This window comes from Mesoplodon mirus (genome assembly GCF_964341445.2).
Source record: "Mesoplodon mirus genome assembly, chromosome: 9".
Lineage (NCBI taxonomy): Eukaryota > Metazoa > Chordata > Mammalia > Artiodactyla > Ziphiidae > Mesoplodon > Mesoplodon mirus.
The window spans coordinates 93809599-93832632 of NC_138985.1; the positions used below are offsets into that span (position 1 = coordinate 93809599).

At 39.4% G+C, this 23034-nt stretch overlaps 1 protein-coding gene across 1 annotated transcript; it reads right to left on the reverse strand.

Annotated features, from left to right (window-relative positions):
* Window positions 1-4270: 4270 nt before the first annotated feature.
* On the reverse strand, window positions 4271-5254 carry KLF14 (KLF transcription factor 14; the record flags this gene model as incomplete). Its single annotated transcript, XM_082632294.1, has 1 exon — window positions 4271-5254. The coding sequence occupies one exon, from the start codon at window positions 5252-5254 to the stop codon at window positions 4271-4273; it is 984 nt and encodes a 327-aa protein (XP_082488420.1).
* Window positions 5255-23034: the final 17780 nt, after the last annotated feature.

A 23034-nucleotide genomic window follows, 5' to 3' on the forward strand; every position in this document is an offset into this window, starting at 1 on the left:
ATACTCTTCCTAGCCTTTGGAATTACAATAGCGTTGCTTCTCGCTACCCCAAACCCCCATATAACAAACATTTGCATTTCTCTTTTTATGTTTATGATTAAAATCCACCATTCCTCTGTGATTGAACACACAACTTGAGTTCTTGAAATTCCCCTGTCAGGGCTCATATAGTTAACACATAAGGCACTTGGGACATAAATGGAAGGTGACTCTGAATACCCATGTGAATTAAAGAAGTTGGCCCCTTCCATCAAGATTAGCCCAAATTGGGTGAAACTAACCTAATGCCACCTGCTAATCTCCAGCACAATTTAAGGGCTAGACTCTCCAAAGTTTGTTGGAAGTACACATGGAACTTATGCCAGTAAGTTCCTTAAAGTCCTCATCTGCAATTCTGGCTGAGAATAAATGGCAGCACAAATTTTTCCATTCAATAGTGCCTTTCCCTTCTGCAGCAAGCCTGTCTCAACTATATCTATGTGAATCAAGATCAGCCACAGTGACCTGTACTTTTGCAAAGCCCTATGTCCAGTACCTCTAAAAAAATAATGACTTGCCTATGGACATTAGCTACCATAAGCTGATAGAACTTGAAAAGGCCAAAGAATTAAAAGACCCAAGATCACTACAGCACTAAACCTGTGCCCTTGCAAACCAGATGTTCCATCTCTACACATCTTATTTTGGTCCCCTAATTCCAGTCAGAGTGCCTATTTCTCAAGACTTAATAGTCAATGCATATTTGCATGTGTTGGGGCTTAAGGGGGAAAATTAATCATATCCATTTCCTTTCTAAGTTCTCAATCAGCTAGGTAATAGATACAAGAATCAGACCAATGAGGATCAAAATATCAGTATTTTGTTGATGAGGCTGTACCTATAGCCAAAATTGGGCTTTCTAATACCAACCCTCCACTGCCTTTCCCACCCTTCCCAATTCCTCCTATTGGTATTACTCACCCAAAGAATATAGAAAGAAAACACTTACCTGGGGAGCTGCAAGGGGGAATGGCTGTTCCAAAAGTGGAGACACAGAGAAGTGCTCTTCAGACCTGCCTCTGGAAGGCAGGCCTGGGCCTCAGGAGGTGTGCTTACCATATGAAAGCTGGATCCGAGTGGAGTGGGTACATATTGCAGGCAGAGGTACAAAAGAGAGAAGAGAGTTTAGAGAGAGAGAGAGAGAGAGTGTGTGTGTGTGTGTGTGTATGTGTGTGTACATGATGACCCTCTTCTGTATGTCTCCATCAGAGAACACAATCTTCCTTTGGAGATTAAGTAAGAGGTAGAGACAGAGGCCAAGAGTGATATTCCAATACAGTTTCCTACTTGGAGGAGAATAGGGAAATAGGGACAAATGACAGATTCTTGTCCCTGGGGGTGGGGCAAGGCCTGTACTCTTCATCCCCTCCCAGCAGGGGCAGGGGATCCAATTCTCTCGTGCCCAAGGTCTGACCTGGAATTCAATCCCAGCTCCCAACCCAGATTTTAGGAAGAGTTCTATTAAAAGATTCTGTTACTAGGTCATTCCTACATCAGAACTCAGGATGGTGGGAGTCGGGCAAGAGCCCAGAGGTTCAGATTGACCACAACCAAACCCCAGACATACTCACTTGCTGAGCTCCATCTGATTAACAAAAAGAAGCAAAAGAAACACTAATAAAACTAGGAAGACCCTTTCAAGGTATTTCACTAATGACAGGTCCTCAAGAGCTGTCTGGCCACTGGGGTGAAAAGGGTAACAACAATAACCAAAGCTAAGAAAGATCAGCCTACTAATATTACCCCCATTGTCTGTCTCCCTTCCCACCACCCCAAGTCCTTGGAGAAGTCACTGAAAGACATGCTACATTTAGCTTGTCAGAGGCCTTTCCCAGACAAAAGTCCCCAAGGTACAAGAACTCAAATAAGGACACTACTTGGGAGATTGAAAATCAAAAGTTATTTATCAGAGGGTGATTGGAAAAGTCACGCTTTCTCGAGCCCAATTCCAGAATGGTCAGTGGGAGTCTCTCTCCTGTTAGCTTCATTGGTCCACCTACCCAATGGTAGATCTTCAACTGAAGGGGACAAAAGGGAAATCACAGTCCTCAAGGGGGGCCCAGAGTGCCCTTCCTATCAAGTCCCAGCTGAGGAGACAAACCGAGCAAAGGGAGGACTCTTTCCACCACCAAAACCCACCTTCACAATTGCAGGCCTCCTATTCCCACACGTAACTCAAGGAAAGCTCCACCTACCCTGCTTAGTCCTCATCAGGAAACACTGAACCTCTTCATACCCTTTGGGTCCTTCCTAAATACCTTTCCTTCACTTAGTGTAGGAGCACTTAGTAGAGTCCCAGTGTTCATATCACTTACTCTCTCAAGGAAGATAGAGTGCCCAGGACTAGAAACTGGCATTGAAAATTAATCTACCAGATCAAAAGATAAAGTCTCTCCCAAGATGCTAAAGAGGCATTCCCACTTTAAGTCCACATGGTGTGGAAGGAGGGAATGGACTCAACCTGCTAAGAAAAGGGCTTTGGGGTTAAACACAACAGGCAAAGGGTTCAGCGGGGACTGGACAAGATGAAGGAACGTAGAAATGATAGGGAATAGGGAAGGAGGGGATCCTTGTGGCAGTAAAGGAGAGTGGTGCCCTTTGACTAAGGGCCCAGATGGGGTAACTAAGCATGAGGGAAAGAGTCACTCAGAAGGCCAGATAACCAAGTTCTAGTCATGGCTTTTGCCAGCAACTCAGCATGTGACTTTGAGCTTACCTAGCCTTCAGTACCTTCATCTGCAAAACAGGGGAAAGAGGTTTGTTTAACTAGATGCCTATTATGGTCCTTTGAGAGTATGGCATCCTCCACAAACATGATTGATGGACTATGACAAGATATTCAGGAGGGGGCTAAAGAGGACTTTACCAGATCAGGAAATGCCTTTCAGCCCCATCTCTAATGAAGGGGTCACATGTATACACATTCACACATACATAAGCAGAGTGGCCGACAATTTCATCCATAGCAGCAGAAACACTTACAGAGAAAAATAAATACTGGTGATGCTCAATTCCTGCACTGGGGGAGAGGGGTCCTGAGGATGTAACGTGGAGGGGCTCCAAGGTCAGGGGAGAAGGGTCCCCCTATTTGACAGTAACTTTCACCTTGCTGTCCCTTCCCCAAATCCAGAGCAGCTAGCTGTTTGAAAGAAGCCACTCCCACCTTCCCCTCCCCAAACCACCAACTCACCTGTTGCAGAAACAAAAATGCACAGACCCCAAGGGAAATAACCCCCTAGCTAGCCACTAAGAAATGAACAGAATCTACCACACCTGAGGTTACTTGGGAGTGTGGCCAGCTGGGACCAAAAACCCCTACTTCCCTGAACATTAACAATGGTTCTGAAAGGTCTTGGTTTGGACCTATCTCACCCACCGTCACTTGGGTTTGCCCTCTTGGTGAAGTGGGAACTAGCCTGGATCACCCTTTTATTTCTGGTGCGTTTATGATTGTTTCCAAATTTTTAAACCAATCTCATTGCAAGTGAGCCAGGAAATTACTTCCCCAAGTAGCACTTCAAATTAGAAGAAAAGCTACGACACAAGTCCGACCCTTGCAACAGGACCTGCAAACAGGCTCGCACAACCCCCCAGACACCAAGAAGCATCTCCCAGCCACACATCCACATGGACTCTTACATGGCCTCTCCTAGCAGAGGTAGCTGGGGCAGTTGGGGAGTGAGGGATATCAACCTCCTATCAACCTGTGATCCCTGTTTAAAATACACTAAAAATACATTAGTAAACATTGCTGTTTACAGAAATAGAAATCATTTCTGTTTCCAAAGGCCTCTCACCATCCCAGTCCTGGACATTTCCAAGACTGCCACCCCTGACACCCTCTCCAAGGTCCGCCCTGGTGGGTGGGTAAGACACTAGAGTCCTTTGAGACTGAGAGCTCCTCAGGCACCTGAGAATTCCAGTTTCACATCTCTGGTTCCCATGGAAGGGAGACTCTTCAGGACTCTGGAGAGTACCGGGGTTCATCCCTTCTTATCAGTTCCTGGGGGCTGTCTTGAGGCAACCCCCCCTTTTTTGGATGATATACGTGTTGTAAGGATTCCTGCTATTTTCGGGCCCACAGTCCCTCCCCAGAATCCAACGTGCCTGCCTGGACCCACCCTCAGAGCGGAGAAGCCAGTCTGTGCCTTGGTCTAATCACTCTGGGAAAGAGGGATGGGCAGAGAGAAAGCAAGGACAATGGCCTGGGGGATCGTCCTTGAGGAGACAACTAACAGCAATGACTGTCAGACAAGCAGGTGGTGAAGCTGGGCACCTGCCCGGGGACGGAGCCGGAGCTGTCCACCAGGTTGGCGGGTTGCGAGTCGACGCGGGGAGTGCGACGGCGCCCCCGGTACTCGATCATGTCGGGATGATAGGCTGGATGGCGGCGGGCGTGCTTGGTCAGGTGGTCGCTCCGGGAGAACTGCTTGGGGCAGAGGGGGCAGGAGAAGCGCTTCTCGCCCGTGTGCGTCCTGTAGTGGCGGGCCAGCTCGTCGGAGCGCGTGAACTTCTTGTCGCAGTCGAGCCAGTCGCAGGAGAAAGGGCGCTCACCCGTGTGGGTGCGCTGGTGGGACTTCAGATGCGATGACTTGTAATAAGCTTTGTTGCAGCCCGGGAAGGGGCAGCGGTGGCGCTTGGCAGCAGGTGTGACTGGCCTCCGACGGGGGCCTGGACCCGTGGCGGGGGCGGGGCCCGCCCCAGGGGCCACGCCGGAGACCGCGCCAGGGTGGGCAGGCACTCCCGGGATGGCTGGCGCGCCAGGGACCGTGAGCGCGCCGGAGGAGTGCACGGGTCCGGAGACCTCGGCCGCGCTGGTGGCCGGGGTCGGATTGGAGCACAGGGTCGGGCCGGAGCACGGGGTAGGGTCGGAGGAACCGGACGAGGCGCGCAGATCTTCCCCCGAGTACTCTCCAAAGCACCCCCCAGAGCCGCCGCGCAAGTCAGCCAAGACGCTTGCAGCCAGCAGGTGGGGCGCGGCGCCGCCCGCGCCGGGGCTGGGGGCGGGGACCTGGGGGAACGGGGGGACCGACACGGGCCCCGGTGGCCCCGGACCCGGCAGAGCGGATTCCGGCGGCGCCGCACCCACCTCCGAGCTTGCCGCTCCGCCCGCGCCCTCGGGGTCCGGCAGGCGGCGGTGAACCACGGCACCCGCTGACATGGACACCAAGCACTCGGCGGCGAAGTAGTCCAGGCACGCCACGGCAGCCGACATGCTGGCACCGCCGGGCCGCCGGCGCGGGCCGTCCGAGCGCGGCCGGCCGCGGGCGAGAGAGTTCTCGGGAGCGTCCGTCCCGCAGCCTCGGAGCGAGAAGCAGGAGGCCCGGTGCGCGCCGCCCGCCACCCGCCGCCGCCGCCGCCGCCGCCGCCGCCCGCGCGGCGCCCGCCCCGCCTGACGCGCCCCTGACGCACCGGAGCCCGCGGGGGCGGCGGGACCCGCCCCGGCCGCAGGACACCCCCTCGGAACGCGCGGCCCACCGGGCTAAGTCATTTTTAACAGCCTAAGAAATTATCTTGTCTTCGCGTTCTTGCCTCTGCTGGTGAGCCAGGTAATTTTAATAAAGAGAAAACTCCCCGATCGTAACTTCTGGGCAGTCTGCCGGCTTCGCCCCCCCTTCGCCCGCTGGTCCTCCGCCAGCTGGGTGTCCGGCGGAGTCCGAGAAACTTTTTTTTTAAGGGAAAAAAATGCTTATACCTGACATGTCTTTCTATTCATAATTACGATTGTTAGTTAAGCGGGCTGGAATTACATTTCACTTCTGTTACCGCTGTCAGATCGAATTTAAAATATCCCCGAGTCTTCATCAAAAAAAGTTTTCTCATCTAACAGTTCCACTGCTAACCCAGGGTCGGTACCAATTCCCTAAATAGAGCCACTACGTAGCCATTAATTAATAGCATTTTGAACCAGAAACATTTTTAACCTTGAAAAAAAGCAAAGAATCCCCTCATGGTTGAAATTGAAACTTAAAATCCTTTGAGTAACGATTTAACTATTCAACCAACGAAAGAAAAATGCATGTTTAAACTGCTTTAACCTGTCACAGGCATACAAACAAATTTCCACGATGTAGTATAAATTATAGACTAGCAGCGAGATAAACACATTAAAATGGATTCCCACAATTTTAATAATAGAAAGTCACGTTTCCAATTAGGCAATATCTTTTATTTTTCTCTTGACAAAAATTAAAAATAAGAAAATGCAGCAATTTATATAGAATTGCTCATATAATGTGTTGTGATTGTGGAGGTTTTTCTCTTTATATAATCAGATATATGTATGTATATGTTTACATTTCTGCACTGCTTTCATTATTTTCTTCTTTTGAATTTTAAAAAATTAAAAACACAGAAAAGAAAACAGGATAATTTCTAAAAATAGTCATAGCATCGTTTTTGATGTATACAAGCTTTACTTACATATTTTTGAATTATGTGCAGTTTGTTTGCAATTCTTCAGTACTTTTTCTTTTGAACATTAAAAATACATATATCTCAAAAATAACAAACATTCATGTATTTACTTCTTAGGGTAATCAAATGTGAAATATTTGTCACATTTGCTTCAGGTTTTTTATTTTTATTAAAAATTCCAGATAGAGTTGAATGTCACCTTATTTTCCTCCCCAGTTTCATTCACCTTTCTCTCTCCTTACTTGCCTAGGTAATCTGTATCATAAAGGGTGTATTCTTCCAGCAGTGTTATTATTCTTTATTACCTAATTACCTATATATATTTATATGTAAATATATATGTCCATGCTTATATATTTTAAATTTTCTTTATAAATGGTACAGTAGAGTACATATCATTTTGCAACTTACTTTTTCCCCTCAGTATGATTTTGAGAACTATCCATGTTGACACTTATAGAATCTGCTTTATTCATTTCAGTAGTTTTATGATCTTGTCAGCCTTGTTATCTTTATGGAGATTCTATTCTAAAACAGATAATTATTATAAAGCTGCTTGCTTCAAAATTTTAGACAATTAACTCAATCTACACATATTAAAATTCTATCAGATAGAATTCTTTACTAGCTGTTTTTAAAAAGTATTATTATTTAGAAAAAAATCTAAAGCTATTTTAAAATGCAGAGAGAGTATTACAGGCACCCATGCACCTATCTCATGTAATTGGTAAATGTTAGCATTTTGCCATGTCTGCTTCAGGTCTGTTTTTTTTTTTTAATTGAACTATTCAACATTCTGATAAAATTGAAGTCCCTTTGCACTCCTCCCCAAAACCATTCTCCACCCTTTTGTCCAAAGGCAAACATTATCACGAATTTGGTATGTAACTTTTAAATCTAGGCTTTATACTTTTACTACGTATGAAGCCATACAAATACAGAGTACTGTTCTGATTTTTTAAATGCACAGGTGTGGTGTTGGACTATGCATATTCTGTGACTTGTTTTTTTTTTTTCCTTCATGGTATGTTTTCATTCTTTCTCTCCGTGTTGATAAATATAAATCCAGTTCATTCATTTTAATTGCTATATTGTAGATCCATGCATGTGAATGTGCTGGGTTTATTCATTCCCCTATTGATGAATATTTAAGCTGCTGCCAATATTTTGGTATTAAGGGCAATGCTAATATGAACATATGTGTACATGTGTCTTCTATAGGTAGGTAGAATTTCTCTATCTACCTATATGGGGAATTGCTAGGTTACACACACATTTTCAGTTTATTAGAGACTGCCAAATGGTTCTCCAATTTATACACCCATCAGCGGTGTATGAGAGTTCTTGTTTCCCTCACATGACCTTCCCTTACTTTCTAGATTCAGACTTTTCTTATTTCTGACAATTTGATTTTTTTTTTTTTTAAAGCTCAGTATCTCATCGCTTTATTTGAATTTCCCTCACTGCCAACGAGGTTGAGCATATATTTACTGGCTATTAAGGTTTCTGAGTCTGTGGTTTGTTTTTTCATAGTCTTCATCCGTTTATCCAGTGAGCTGTGTATGTTTTCATCTTTTTCCCTCTTGATTTGCAGGAGTTCACATATATTAACATTATATTGTCTCATTCTGTGACTTCTCTTTTAACTTCCAATAACTTTTGAACTATAGAAAATTTAAAATATAGTCATATTCACTGATCTTCTTTATAGTTTGTGTCATTTATGTCATATTAAGGACAACTCTCCACACCTGATGCCACAAAGATAGCCTCCTATGTTTTTTCCTTTAATGTTTTAAAGTTTTGTTTTCCACACTTGTAAAATTGATCCATCCAGGACTTATTTTTTTGAATGGTGTGAAGTAGGAATTTAATTTTATTCTCCCTCCCCCAACATGGAAAACCTGTTGTCATGACCTGACTGACTAAACAGTCTTTCATTCCTCCCATTAATGTGTAATGCCACTGTGATTATAAATTAAATTTCCGTACATTCATGGATGTATTCCTACTTTGTCCTTTTCTGTTGATCAAACCAATTCTGAGACAGTACTACAAAGTTTTAATTATTATGGCTTTATAATAAGTCTTCACCTATAGAAGGGCATTTCCTCCATTTGTTCATTAAAAAAACTGCACCAGCTATTTTTTGGACTTCTGCTCTTCCATACCAACTTTAGTATCAGTTTGTCAACTTCCATTGAAAAATCTTCTCAGTATTTTGCTGAGTTAAATTTGTAGGTTAAATTTTGGGAGATATGACAACTTTATAAAATTGAGTCATCCAATACATTAACAATATTCTGATTTCCTCATATCCCTCCATAACATTTTATACTTTGCATATAAAACTCTTGTACCTCTTTGTTAGATTTATTCCTCAGTACCTTACAGTTTTTGTTGCTTTTTCAAGTGGGATTCATTAAAAAATTTTTAAATTGGTTAGTGCTGCTGTTTGGAAATGTTACTGATTTGGGAATAATCCTGGGTTTTTTGGCTGTGCCACACGGCTTGTGGGATCTTAGTTCCCCAACTGGGGATTGAACCTGGGCCCTTGGCAGTAAGAGTGCAGTGTCCTAACCACTGGACAGCCAGGGAATTCTCATGGAATAATCCTGTTTTAGCAAATATGCTGAACTTTCTTACTGTTTAAGTTTATTTGGAAATTCTCTTGTATTTTTATGTAGATAATATTATCCTTAAATAATACTCTTAATACTTTCTTCTTTTCTTATGTCATTGGATGGGCTGGGACCTCCAATATAACATCAAATAGCAAGAATGAGAGCAAGCACTGTTTTCCCATTTCTATCTCGTTGAGAATGTTTCTAATGTGTCATCATTATTTATGGTAGTTGCTATAAGTTTTTGGTAGAAACCCTTTAAAAGGTGAGGGAGTCCCCTTCTATCCCAGTTGAGTTTGAAGTAGGAATATTTTAAAACCATGAAATGAACATTGAATTTTGTTAAGTGCTTTTTCTAAAACTTTTGAGATGATTATCGGTTTTGTCTTTGATATGTTAAAGTAACGGGTCACTTTGATAGATTTTTCTAACGTAGATTTATCCTTGCATTCTTTGACATAAACCTTGTTTTGCCATAATGTACTGTTATTTTTTAATACACTACTTCATGCAATTTGCAAGTGCTTTTTATTTTAGGATCTATGTTCCTAAATGATATTGGCTTATGATCTTGGTTTCTTGTGCTACCTTTGTCCATGTTTATACCACTCTCATAAAATGCATTTAGAGGTTTCCCTTTTTCTATTTTCTGTAACGATTTGTATGAGATAGGTATTATTTGTTCCTTGAATGTTTGGTAAGTCTCATCTGTGAAACTATCATATTTTGAAAATTCAGTTCAGTTTCTCTCATGATTATTAGTTTATTTGGATTTTCTATTTCTTCTTGAGTCAACTTTGTTAATTCACTTTTTTTTCTTTAAAAATTAGGTATTGGGCTTCCCTGGTGGCACAGTGGTTGGGAGTCTGCTTGCCAATGCAGGGGACACGGGTTTGTGCCCTGGTCTGGGAAGATCCCACATGCCGCGGAGCGGCTGGGCCCGTGAGCCACAACTACTGAGCCTGCGCGTCTGGAGCCTGTGCTCCACAACGGGAGAGGCCACAGCAGTGAGAGGCCCGCACACTGCGATGAGGAGTGGCCCCCACTCTCCACAACTGGAGAAAGCCCTCGCACAGAAACGAGGACCCAACACAGCCAAAAATAAATAAATAAATTAATTAATTTTTTAAAAATTAGGTATTAAACTTAAGCCTCTAAAATTTTGGTATGTGGTTCACAGCATTCCCTCATTATTTAAAAATTCTCTACAGTATCTGTAGTTATATCCTCCTTTTCATTCCTGATATTACATACTTGTGAATTCTTTTTTTTTCTTTTTGTCTTAACAGGTTTGTCTTAAAATGTAGACAACAGAGGTTTGTCTACACTTTAAGACAAACCTATAGAAGTGTGTCTATAATCTTTTCAAATAGTCAGCTTTTGCTGATCATATCCGTTTCTTTTAAAATATATTTAATTTCTATATTTATTTGTATTAGTCTCTCACACTTTTGTCTAGTTTAACATGTTACATCTTTTTAAAAAAAAGTTTTGCAACTTAAATACCTAACACATTAATTTCCAATCTTTCTTATTTTTTCTTTTTGAATAAATTTATTTATTTATTTATGGCTGCGTTGGGTCTTCGTTGCTGTGCGCCGGCTTTCTCTAGCTGCGGCGAGTGGGGGCTACTCTTCCTTGCGGTGTGCGGGCTTCTCATTGCGATGGCTTCTCTTTGTTACGGAGCACAGGCTCCAGGCACGCAGGCTTCAGTAGTTGTGGCACGTGGGCTCAGTAATTGTGGCTCACAGGCTCTAGGCTCGTGGGCTTGGGGTTGGGGCCCTAATACTGATTTGGAGGTTGCTGAAGGAGCTCTTCCAGTTCCAGTGGAAGACACACAGTCTTCAACCACTGGGAAGGGCCTCCCAAGGGATTCCTCTGTATGAAAAGAAGCATAGGTGGAGGAAGTGGCAGGGAAGAGATGCCTTATACATAGGTAGTTTCTCTAGATAGGGAGGGGAGTTTTCTTGTTTCTTGGGGTTGAGGAATTCGCTGGATAATGGACAGAGCATCAGTTGTTTAAGTTGATGAGAAGACTTTGGGGTCTCTATATAGGTGGTGTTCTATCACTTGAGCTGATCTGTAACCAGTGCATATTGTGTAACCTCTTAGGAATTTGCCCTGGAAGTAATGGAGGATTATTTGAAATGGAAAGTAGAATAAGGGTAATTCCTCAATGTAGTGTTTACTGCAGCTTGAAGTAAATGTTACAGAAATGATATCTCTCCCAAGCTTATTCAGAAGCTTCCAGGAGCATCGTCAAAGAGATGTTCCTGAAAGCCTGGAAAGGATGACCTGTCTACCCCTTTGGTCACAAGTGGTTCAAAGGAGGCACATAGTAGGCATTATATAAATATATATGGAATAAATGAATAGGAATATATAAACTGACAGATTAGTATCACTATTCATTCATGATTACCAATCTCAAATAGACATTCAACATTCCCAGAAAGACTGCAAACCCACTGCATCTGTACCAGTCTCCTTCCCCACTTTTGGCAAAGGCCAGTCCATTCTCATGAGTTATAGCCCCATTACTACTTGTTTCTCAAGGTCCACAAATGATAACATAGCTCTTCTCTCTCCATCATCTTCTGTCTTTCCTTCTCTACAGAATAATTTCAATCAACATTCAATAATGGACTAATATCTCCAATTAAAAAAAAACTCCCCCCTTGACTCTCCATCTCCTCTAGCTACTGTCACATAGCCATATTCCCCTTTAAAGCCAAATTTCTCAAGAGATGGATATCTTATGTCCTCTGTCACCATTTCCATACCCTCATGTATTATTAAAATCGCTCCAATATTTAGCCCTTACTTTGCTACAGAAATTCTTTTTGTTAAGATCAATACTGATTCACAACGATGTGAATGTACTTAATGCCACTGAACTGTATACCTAAAAATGGTTTAAAATGGTAAATTTTGTTACGTATATTTTATCACAGTAAAAAATCTCTTTTCTCAAAAAGAAAAAAAAAAAGATCAACATTGGCCCATGTTGCTAAATCGAATCTTCAAATTAATAGATCTTTCAGAGCAGTTGAGTCATCCTTGAGACACTTTTTTTTGGCTTCTGTGGCACTACATTATTTTGGGCTTTCTTCCGTCTTTCTAACTGTTCCTTTTCAGTCTTAACTGTTCATTTATCTTCCTTTACCTAACCTTTAAAATTTAAAGTTCTGCAGAATTCTGTACAATGCCCTCTTATCTCAATTCTACCCATTCTGTCTACCCACTTTTAACATTTTCCATGACTTAGGTACACCTATATACCAACAATTTATGAAATTATAATCTTTACACCAGATATATTTTCCAGAGATGTCAGGTAGCTTTATATCCCTATGACTACTTGACAACTACCCAGCCCTCCTGAGATGTCTCATAGATGTCTCAAACTTAATATATTCAAAAGCTGATTTATTGGTTATTACCCCCAAATCTAATCTTCCTGTATTTTTCTCTGTCTCGGCAAATAGCACATTCATACATCCTGTTCCTCAAGCCAGGAAACCAGGTGTCATTCTTGACACCTCCCTCTCCATCAGCCCCCACATCTAACTCATCCTAATGTTTGGTTAATTCTACCTTCAAAATGGACCTTGACCATTCAATTGTCTATTTTCCCTCCGGTGTCCTAATCCAAACCACCATCATCTTTTGGTCTAACTACTATAACAGCGTAACATATTCATGGGTTCTGGGTATTTGGACATCTTTGGGGAGCCATTATTCTGCCAACACAAGGCTGATGCAGAGTAAGTGAAGAGGAAGAGATGGTAAGAGCATGGTAAGAGTTAAATGAGTTCTGAGATCTGGGTGAGTGGGAGGCACGTCATGTAGGAGGACCTTGAAAACCAGTATAAAAAATGATATGGTAAGTTTTAGGGAGGATTTTGAGCAGTGATATGATCTGACTTACTTTTTACAGGTTCACCCTGATTGCTGTGTGGAGAATAGACTAGAGTGTGGGCGATATTGGAAACAGGTGACAGGTTAGTTAGCCACTGCAGAAATCCAAGAAAAAGATGGTGGTACTTTAGACCAGAGTGGTGGCAGTGAAGGTGGTGAGATGTGGTCCAAGTCTGGATGTCTTTTGCATTAGAGTGAGGGATGTCTGCTTGCTGATGTGTTGGACATAGGGTAGGAGAGATGGTGAGGACTCACTAATGACTCTAAGATTTCAGCCCAACAACTGGAAGAATATACTTTGTATTTTGAGATGAGGAAGACTTGAGAAGAAGCAGGATATAGGAGGTGGAAAGTGGGGGTTTGTATTTGGAGACTTTTATGTGCCTTGTAGACATGGTAGAGATGCTGAATAGGCATTTGGATCTATGAGTCTGATGCTTTTGCAGTTTGGCCTGCATTCCTGGCTGAGCAACAGGATAAAAGGATTTTTTTTAAGTGTTATATATTTTTATATGTATATTCCTGGAGGACAGGAATTCCAACTCTTGGTAGTTTCTCAAATGCCATATATAATTATTTTATTTAGTATTTTTAGTATAATGATAATAAGTCATTATCAAAGTATTTTTAAACTAACAGTTTATATTAAATTATAAACATTGAATGCTTTCTATTTGATATAATCTAATAATTTAAATCTAACGTTTTAGATTCAATTTCAATTCTTAATAAAACCCCTATGTTCTTAGCTGTCAGTTTCTTTTAGATTTTAGATCCAGCTGAACTTCTTTCATGTTACATTCAGGCTCATGTTAATTTACAAGCCTAAGCTAAGTATACCTAACCAGGTGAGCCTTTATTTGACTAATTTCAAATACTTTTCAGTGCCTGTACTGTTGTGAGCTTTAAAAAATAACCAATGAGGGCTTCCTTGGTGGCGCAGTGGTTGAGAGTCCGCCTGCCGATGCAGGGGACGCGGGTTCGTACCCCAATCTGGGGAGATCCCACATGCCGCAGAGCGGCTGGGCCCGTGAGCCCTGGCTGCTGAGCCTGCGCATCCGGAGCCTGTGTTCCGCAACGGGAGAGGCCACAACAGTGAGAGGCCCGCGTATCGCAAAAAATAATAATAATAAAAAAATAACTTGTGACATGAAGAATTAGCACATAGTAAATAATCAGTAAATATGTTTACATAATGAGACTGAGAGCAAAGGCTTGACTGAGGTGTCTATATTAAGACAGAAAAAAGTGGGTGATAGAAGGTTCTATAGTATAATGGCCCAATAGTTCAGCAATATGTGTGGAGTCTAACAAGTCAGATTCAAATCCCAGCACAAGACATAGGACCCGCCCCTTTCACATGGAGGAATATAAGTTGGTGCAGCAATTTGACAATAATTTGTGAAGATGACGATGTAAGTACCCTGTGACTTAGAAATTTCATGCAGACACCTTAGAGAAACTCTTGTCTTTAGCCCTAGGAGACAGCTACAAATATGTTCAGTGCAACATTTGCTGCAAATTTTTGAAGCAATCTAAATATTCATAAAAATGCAAGGCATGATAGCCTGTACATGAAGGTTAAGTACATGGAAATTACTTCTAAATTAACATGTTATAGTTGTTAATAGCACAAACTCTGCAGCCAGGCTGCCAGGTTCTGGTGCCATCACTTAGCTGGTCACCAGCTATGTGACCTTTATTAAGTTACTCCTCATTTATAAAAAGGAGATAATAATAATACCTACTTCATTGGGTTGTAATGACAACCAGTTAATATATGTAAGGTGATCAGACCATCGTAGGCAGGTAGTAAGCACAATATTAGTTATTAATTTTTGTTTACCCATATGTTATCCATCATATATATCCATATATTAAAAATAAAATCCATTAATGGGTGGGATAAACAACAAATTTTAGGCAGTAGTTATCTCTGTTGAGGGAGGAAAGGGAATGAGATTTCAACAGATTCTTTAGTGTTTTATTTATTTATTTTAAATCTGAATTAAATAAGGCAAAATGGTAAGATTTGTCAATATGGGTGGTGTGTACACTGCTGTTTGCTGTGTTATTTATTCTCTATACTGTTCTATGTGCATGAAGTATTTTATTTTAAAAATCCCAGTACAGAGCCTGGAACATTACATGCACAAGAAATACTTGCTGAATGAATGAGTGATTAAGAAGTGGCATGGGTTGGGGAAGCAGCTCAGGGAACATCCAGCTGGACTCCCCTTTTATTCTGCTTTCTAGTCCCTGAGGAGGAGAGCAGTGGGGTATGTGGCCATTAGGAGGGAAAGCTTCTCTTCAGCAACAGTGGATTTAGGGAGACAGTAGAGCAAAGCCTTCAAGGTTCTGAGGGAAAATTATTTTGAACTCAGAATTCTATACCCAGGTGAACCCATCATTCAAGTGTGAGAGCAAAATAAAAACACTTTCAGAAATGTAAGGGTTCAGAAAATATACCACTCAAGCACCCTCTCTGGAAGAATAACTAAACAATGTATTTCAGGAAAATGACAAATGAATCAAAGAGGAAGGTGTGAGGAACACAAAATCTGGTGACAAAATGCAGCAAAACTTGTGGCAAAATTTAAAATCATTATTGATTGAGGAGAGTGCAGAAAGAGAGAGAGAGAGAGAAAGAGCAAGCAAGCAATCTGGAATTAAAATCCCTAATGATCTTTACTTGGGAGGTAGCAGGGGCAAAGGAGAAAAATAAAAGCAGGAAGAGGTTCTTGACTTGTTCGGAGAGAAACTAGTTATATTCAGTAATTGAATCTATTGATTTTATAAAACAAGTTTAAGTACATGCTTAAGAAATAAACACTGGAAAAATTGAAATAGGATATCTAACTTCCTAGCCATTAAAAGAAAAAAAAAATTAAATAGGAAAACACCATCCTTTCAACAAAAGGGGAAATGAGAAAAAAGGAGAAACAATAACAATGTATTGTAAACAGAATACACAAAAGAAGATGCAAAAATTAGTCTAGAAGTGTCAGTAATCACAATGTGAATGGATTTAGTAACCGTATGAAAAGACAGAGTCCCACAGATTGGAAAAGAAAGAAAGAAAGAAAAGACCCCAAGCCCTAAAGGCTATATGCTGGCTACCTAAAATACCTAAAACAAAATGACCCAGTAATTTAGAATTAAGTAATAGAACAGACAGAACAAAGATAACCAAATTAACATTTCAAGTAGGAAAAAAAAATAAGGATATGGGAGATTCAATTGTTAAGAAGCTTTATACTCAAGAAATAATGGGGAGATATACATATCTTTTAAACGTACATGGAATATTTACAAAGAAAATGTCAATAGATTCAAAAAAAGTAGAAATCATTCAAACCTACATTCACTGACCACATGCATAAAATTATTAAACAACAACAAAAATAGTAAAAATGACAAACAGACAAAAACTATCCTCTTGAAAATGAGAAAGCACACTTCTAATTAACTTGGATTAAAGAGGAATTAAAATTGAAATTACAAACTACTTGGAAATGAGCACATGAGCACATTACATTTCAAGATCTGCGAGTGCTGCCAAAGTGGTCCAAATGGAAAGGTTTACAGCTTCAAGTCCTTGTAGAAAAAAGAAATTGTGAAAATAAACAAACTAAGCATTTGACTGAAGAGCTAGAAAAAGAACAGGAAAAATAAACCCAAAGAAATAAAATGAAAAAGAATAAAACTAGAAATTAATGAAAATTTTAAATAATTGGGCTTCATTACTAAAGCCCATTACTACTCTTTGAGAAGACCAATCAAGTAGATAAATTCTTGGTCAATTGGATTATGGGGAAAAAAAGATATAAATAATGTAAGGAACAAGAAATGGGGAAAAAATTGAATGATTGTTATGTACAACTTTATATAAATGCAATTTAAAATTAAGATGAAATGTTTGATCCATAAAAGTACAAATCACCAAAGTTGGTTCAGTAAGAAGGAGAAAAACTATGGACCATCACCTAAAATGAATGGAAAAATAAATTTAAATTTACCCTCTCCCCCGCCAAAAAAGCATCAGACCCAAGTAGTTTTGCAATCTAGAGCTGCCAAAATGAAGGAGCAGACATTTCTCATGTTATATTTATGTGGTTCTAGCCCATAAAACAGATTGGAAGCTTTCCATTTCATTTAAGAGGTAGATATTACTCTAGTTCTGAAATCAGCTGAACATAGGACTAAGAGAAGAAGTTGATCTCACTTATGAACATAAATACAACATTTCTAAATAAACTGTTAGCATTTGAAATCTAGCAGGGTATTAAAAGAATACTGCATCTTGTCCAAATTGAGCTTATCCCAGGCGAGGAAGAGTAGTTGGAAAGTAAAAACTACATTAATAGAATTCATTGTATTCACTGAAGAGAAAAAATGATGATTATCTCAACAGGTGCCAAAAAAAAAAAAAAAGAGTAGTTGGTAAAATGCAATACATATTCCTAGTTTAAAAAGGAGATCTTTGTGAACAGGTGATTGAAGAAAGCGTCCTACATTTGAAAAGGTGTCTCTACCAAAAATCTACAACAAACATAATGTTTAATTCATGAAATACTAGAAGCATTCCCATTAAAACAAGGAACAATCCAGGTGTAGCCCCTACCACTACCATTTAGCATTGAACTTGATGTCCTGGTTCAATGCAATAACGGAAAAAAAGGGAGGGGGACAAGAGTAAGATATATAAATGTTGGAAAGGAAGATATAAAACTGTCACTTTGGGCAAATATTTCCATCTACCTGGAAAAATCAAAGAAAAGTATCAGAAACTTTAGAACTAGTAGGATATTGGTAAGGTGAATATATAAATATCTTCATGAAGGAAAGTACACGAGAATGAAGTTCACAAATCAAGGCCTGAATAAATGGAGAAATACATTTGTTTCTTATCAGAAAAGCTCAGTGCTATAAGGTAATTATTCCCCCAAATTTATAAATTTAATGCTATCCCAGACAATATATCAACAGGTTTGTGTATGGAATTTGGCAAGCTGATTCGAATCTGGAAGAGTAAAATGACAGGAATAACATTTTCCTAGCAGATATTAAAACACATCAAGTTTAGTAATTGATTCAGTGTAGATTGGCATAAGAGTAGACCAATAAATTGATGGAACAAAAGAGATGGTCCAGAAACAGAGCTATTTATGAGAGCTCTGTGTATGAAAATGTGACATTTCAAATGAGTGGGGAAATGATAGACAATTTATTAAAGGGTTTCAACAATTAATCATTTAGGGCAAAATAAAGTTCAGTCACTTCCACATACAATATAAAGAATAAATTCTAGGTGGGTTAGAGATCTAAGCATAAAAATAAAATTTAAACTACTGGGATAATAATCTCAATAGAGGTAGAATAAGTTCTTGACAAAATTCAAAATCTGTTGGTGATTAAAAACTCTTAGAAAACTAGCAATAGAAAAGAATATCCTTGGGGCTTCCCAGGTGGCACAGTGGTTGAGAGTCCGCCTGCCGATGCAGGGGACACAGGTTCGTGCCCCGGTCCGGGAGGATCCCACATGCTGCGGAGCGGCTGGGCCTGTGAGCCATGGCCGCTGAGCCTGCGTGTCTGGAGCCTGTGCTCCGCAATGGGAGAGGCCACAACAGTGAGAGGCCCGCGTAACGCAAAAAAAAAAAGAAAAAGAAAAGAATATCCTTAATTTGATAAAGGGCATCTACAAAAAACCCTACATTGTACTTAATGATGAAAGACCAAATGATTTTCCTGAGATTGGAAACAAGCCAAGGATTTTCAGTCTCTCACTTCTATTCAGCATTATACTGGAGGATTTAGTTAGCACAGTAAGGCAAGGAAAGCCATACAGCTTGGAAAGGAAGAAATAAAGCTGTCTATTTTCAGACATGATTGTCTATTTAGAAAATTCCAAGGACTCTACCAAAAAGTTACCAGAGCTAATGAGTAATTTTAATAAGATTGCAGGATATAAAAATCAATAGTATTTCTATATATTAACAATGACTAAAAATCAAATATTTTAAATTTTATTTTAAAATTTATTATTTATCACCAAAATATTACCATTTTAGTACCCCCAAATGAAATATTTAGTATACACTTAACAAAATATGCATTTTCTTTAAAACTATAAAATGCTGATGAAAGACAGCAAATACCTAAATAAATAGAGAGACATACTCTTTCCATGGATTGGGGGTCGTAATGTTGGGAAGATATTAATTCTCCAAAAACTGATGTATAGATTCAATGCAACCCTAATCAAAATCCCAGTAGGATTATTATTTTTGTTAGATATCATATCTAAAGCTGATATGGAGGGACTTCCCTGGCAGTCCAGTGGTTAAGACTCCACGTTCCCAGTGCAGGGGGCACGGGTTTGATCCCTGGTTGGGGAATTAAGATCCTGCATGCCACACAGTGAAGCAAAAAAAAAAAAAAAAAAAAAAAAAAAAAAAACCCAAAACATATGGAAAGACAAAGAAACTAAAATAACCAAGACAGTTTTGGTAAAGAAGAACAAAGTAGGAGGACACATATTATCTGATTTCAAGACTTATTATAAAACTACAGTGATTGGGAGACTGTGGTGCTGGTGAAAGGTAGACACAGGATTAATGGAACAGAAGAGAGACTCAAGAAATAGATCAAATTGGCCAACTGGGTGTTTGTCAGTGGTGTAAACACAATTCAATGGAGAAAGAATAGCATTTTCAACAGTTGGTGCTCAAACAATTCAAAGTCCATATGCAAAAACAACCTCAATCCAGACCTTTCACCTTATACAGAATTAACTAAAAATGGATCATGGACCTAAATGTAAAATCCCAAACCATAAGATTTCTAGAAAAACAATATCTTTGTGAACTTTGGTTAGGCAAAGGTTTCTTAGATACAATACCAAAAGCATAAGCCATGAGAAAAAAAATTGTAAATTGGACTTCACCAAAATTAAAAATTTCTCTGCAGAAGACACTATGAAAGGAATAAGAAAACAAGACACAGACTGGGAGAAATATTTGCATATTACATATCTGACAAAGGACTTATATTGAAAAAATATAAAGAACTTTTAAAATTCAATACTAAAAAACAATACAGTTTTTAAAATAGACAAATGATTTAAGGAGACACTTCACCAAAGAAGACATATGGATGGCAAATATACCAAAAGATACGCAACATCATTGTTAGGGAAATGCAAATTAAAACCGAAATGAGGTACAACTATTCACTTATTTGAATGTTTTTTAGAAACCTGACAATACTAAGTGCAGAGCAACTGGAACTCTCATATATTGCAGGTGGGAATGCAAAATAGTTTAGTCACTTTGGAAGACAGTTTGATAGCTTATAAAGTTAAGCATACACTTACCACATGATCCAGTAATCCCTCTCCTGGTATTTAGCCAAGAGAGATGAAAATTTATATTCACCCAAAGACCTTCATGTGAATGTTCATAATATTTTTATTCATAATAGCCAAAACCCAGAAACAACCCAGATGTCCTTTGGCTGGTGAATGGATCAACAAACTATGGTACAGTTGGCCCTGTGTAGCCATAGGCTCTGCATCTGCAGATTCAATCAACTGAGGATCAAAAATACTCAAGAAAAAAAATTCCAGAAAATTTCAAAAAACAAAATTTGAATTGACATGTACTGGCAACTATTTACATAGCACTTACATTGTATTAGGTATTATGAGTAATCTAGAAATTATTTAAAGCATAGGAGAGGGTGTGCGTACGTTGTATGCACATACTACACCATTTTTTTTTTTTTTTTTAACTGTACGTGGCCCTCTCACTGTTGTGGCCTCTCCCGTTGCGGAGCACAGGCTCTGGACGCGCAGGCTCAGCAGCCATGGCTCACGGACCCAGCCGCTCCGGGGCATGTGGGATCTTCCCGGACCGGGGCACGAACCCGTGTCCCCTGCATCGGCAGGCGGACTCTCAACCACTGCGCCACCAGGGAAGCCCTTATACTACACCATTTTATATAAGGTTCTTGAGCATCCCTGGATTTTGGTATTGGGCTGTCCTGGAACCAATCCCCCACTGTTACTGAGGGATGAATGTACTTCCATACAATAGAGTACTATTCAGCAATAAATGAAATAAACAGCTAATACACACAACATGGATGAATTCCATATGTATTATGCTAAGTGAAAGAAGTCAGGTAAGAAGCTATGGACTTTATGATTCCATTTGTATGAGAAATCCTTGAAAACAGATCCATAGTTGCCATGGGTTGAGTGTGGGAAGAAGGGAATAATTGAATTTGGTGGTTTATAGAACTGTTATATATCTTTTTTGTGGTGGTGGTTACTTGGCTGTATGAACTTATTAAAACTGTTGTGCAATAGGGAAGGAAGCTTTGAAGGAAAAGACTCACAGATATGATTACTACAAAATATTAAACTTTTAAAGGACACACATCATCACAAGTTTAAAAATCAGGCCACAGACTTAGAGAATATATATTTTCAGCATGCATAACAGACCAAGGATTAATACCTACAAATTAATATGAAGAAAGATAAATATTATAAAAGACAAATGGGCAAAGTACATAAGTACAGGGTAAAATACAGGGAGCTTACAGAAAGAACCAAACGGTCAATAAACATGAAAAGATTCACACCTCACTGTCACTCAGTGAGCTATGAATTAAAGCAATAGTATAATAGCATTTTCAGCCATCAGGTAAGCAGATCTTTTAAAGATTGTTAAAACCCAGCATTACTATGTGGGATGTGAGGCTACACATACTCCTGTGGAGTTTTTAAGAGCATATAACGGTACATTGTGAAGGATAATTTGGTCATAGCTATCAAAAACTTAAATATGCATATTTTTTGACTCAGTAATGTCACTTCTAGGTATTAATACTGTAGCAGTACTTCCACAGGTGAACAAAGATGTATATGAAAGAATTTTTTATTAGAGCCTTGTTTGTAGTAGTGAAAAACAGGAACTAATTTGAACGTCTGTGGGCAGAGGAGTGGTTAAATAACGAGGTTAATTGATATAATGGACTGTTATGACAAATGGCACATATGTGAGTACTGATATAGCACTGTATATTTATTTACAAAGAAATGCATTATTAAATGAAAAAAGCAAGTAGTAATGAATGTATAGTGTTCCTATTTGTATTTTTTAAAAATCTACAATTCTGTACACATAAACACACACGCACGCACGGAGAAAGGTCTGGAGAAATACACAACAGAGTCAGGGTAGTGGTTCTCTGTGGGGAAGGCAATGAGATTGGGGGAACTCGCTTTTCACTTTACATTCTCTGGTCTTATTTGAACTTCTAAAATGCAAATGTATCTATGTTTTACTTGTATAGTTTTTTTTTAAATTAATGAAACAAAGAGGTATAATTCAAATATATCTATACATTTTAAATTCAATAAGCCCAAGTAGAAAACACAAAGGTATGTAGTTTCCAAATCATCAGTGGGAAAAGAAGGTAAACTTGTCTACTATAGTGAGAAAAAAAAAAAAGAACCAGGAAGCATTAAAAATAAAAGTCATAAAATAAATTGACAGAACAAAGACCAGGTAAAGCTGTTGTCATAATAGATATGAATGGCTTTAAGATCTCTATCAAAAGACAAAAGACTCTCAGATTAAGTAGGGGGAAAAAAAGAAATTTGGCCATAAGCTGTTTATAAAATGAATATATCTGATAGATATCATATAATAAATATAAATAAATGAATAAACACAAAGTGAAAATGACAGAGAAAGTTGAGAAGTAATGGGATGGGCAGAAATATCAGAGACAAATGCAACCAAAGGGAACACAGTCATATGTGCTAAGCTTAAAATCATACAAAATAGGATTCAGGACCAGAATATTAAATGGAATAAATATAATTAATTTTATACTGATAAATGATAGAATACACTACAAAGGCAATACAGTCAAGAATGTAAATGTCTCCAAATAGAGAATTGGTTGGTTACATTATGGTACCTATTTATTTACAGTGAAACTCTACGTGGGCAATAAT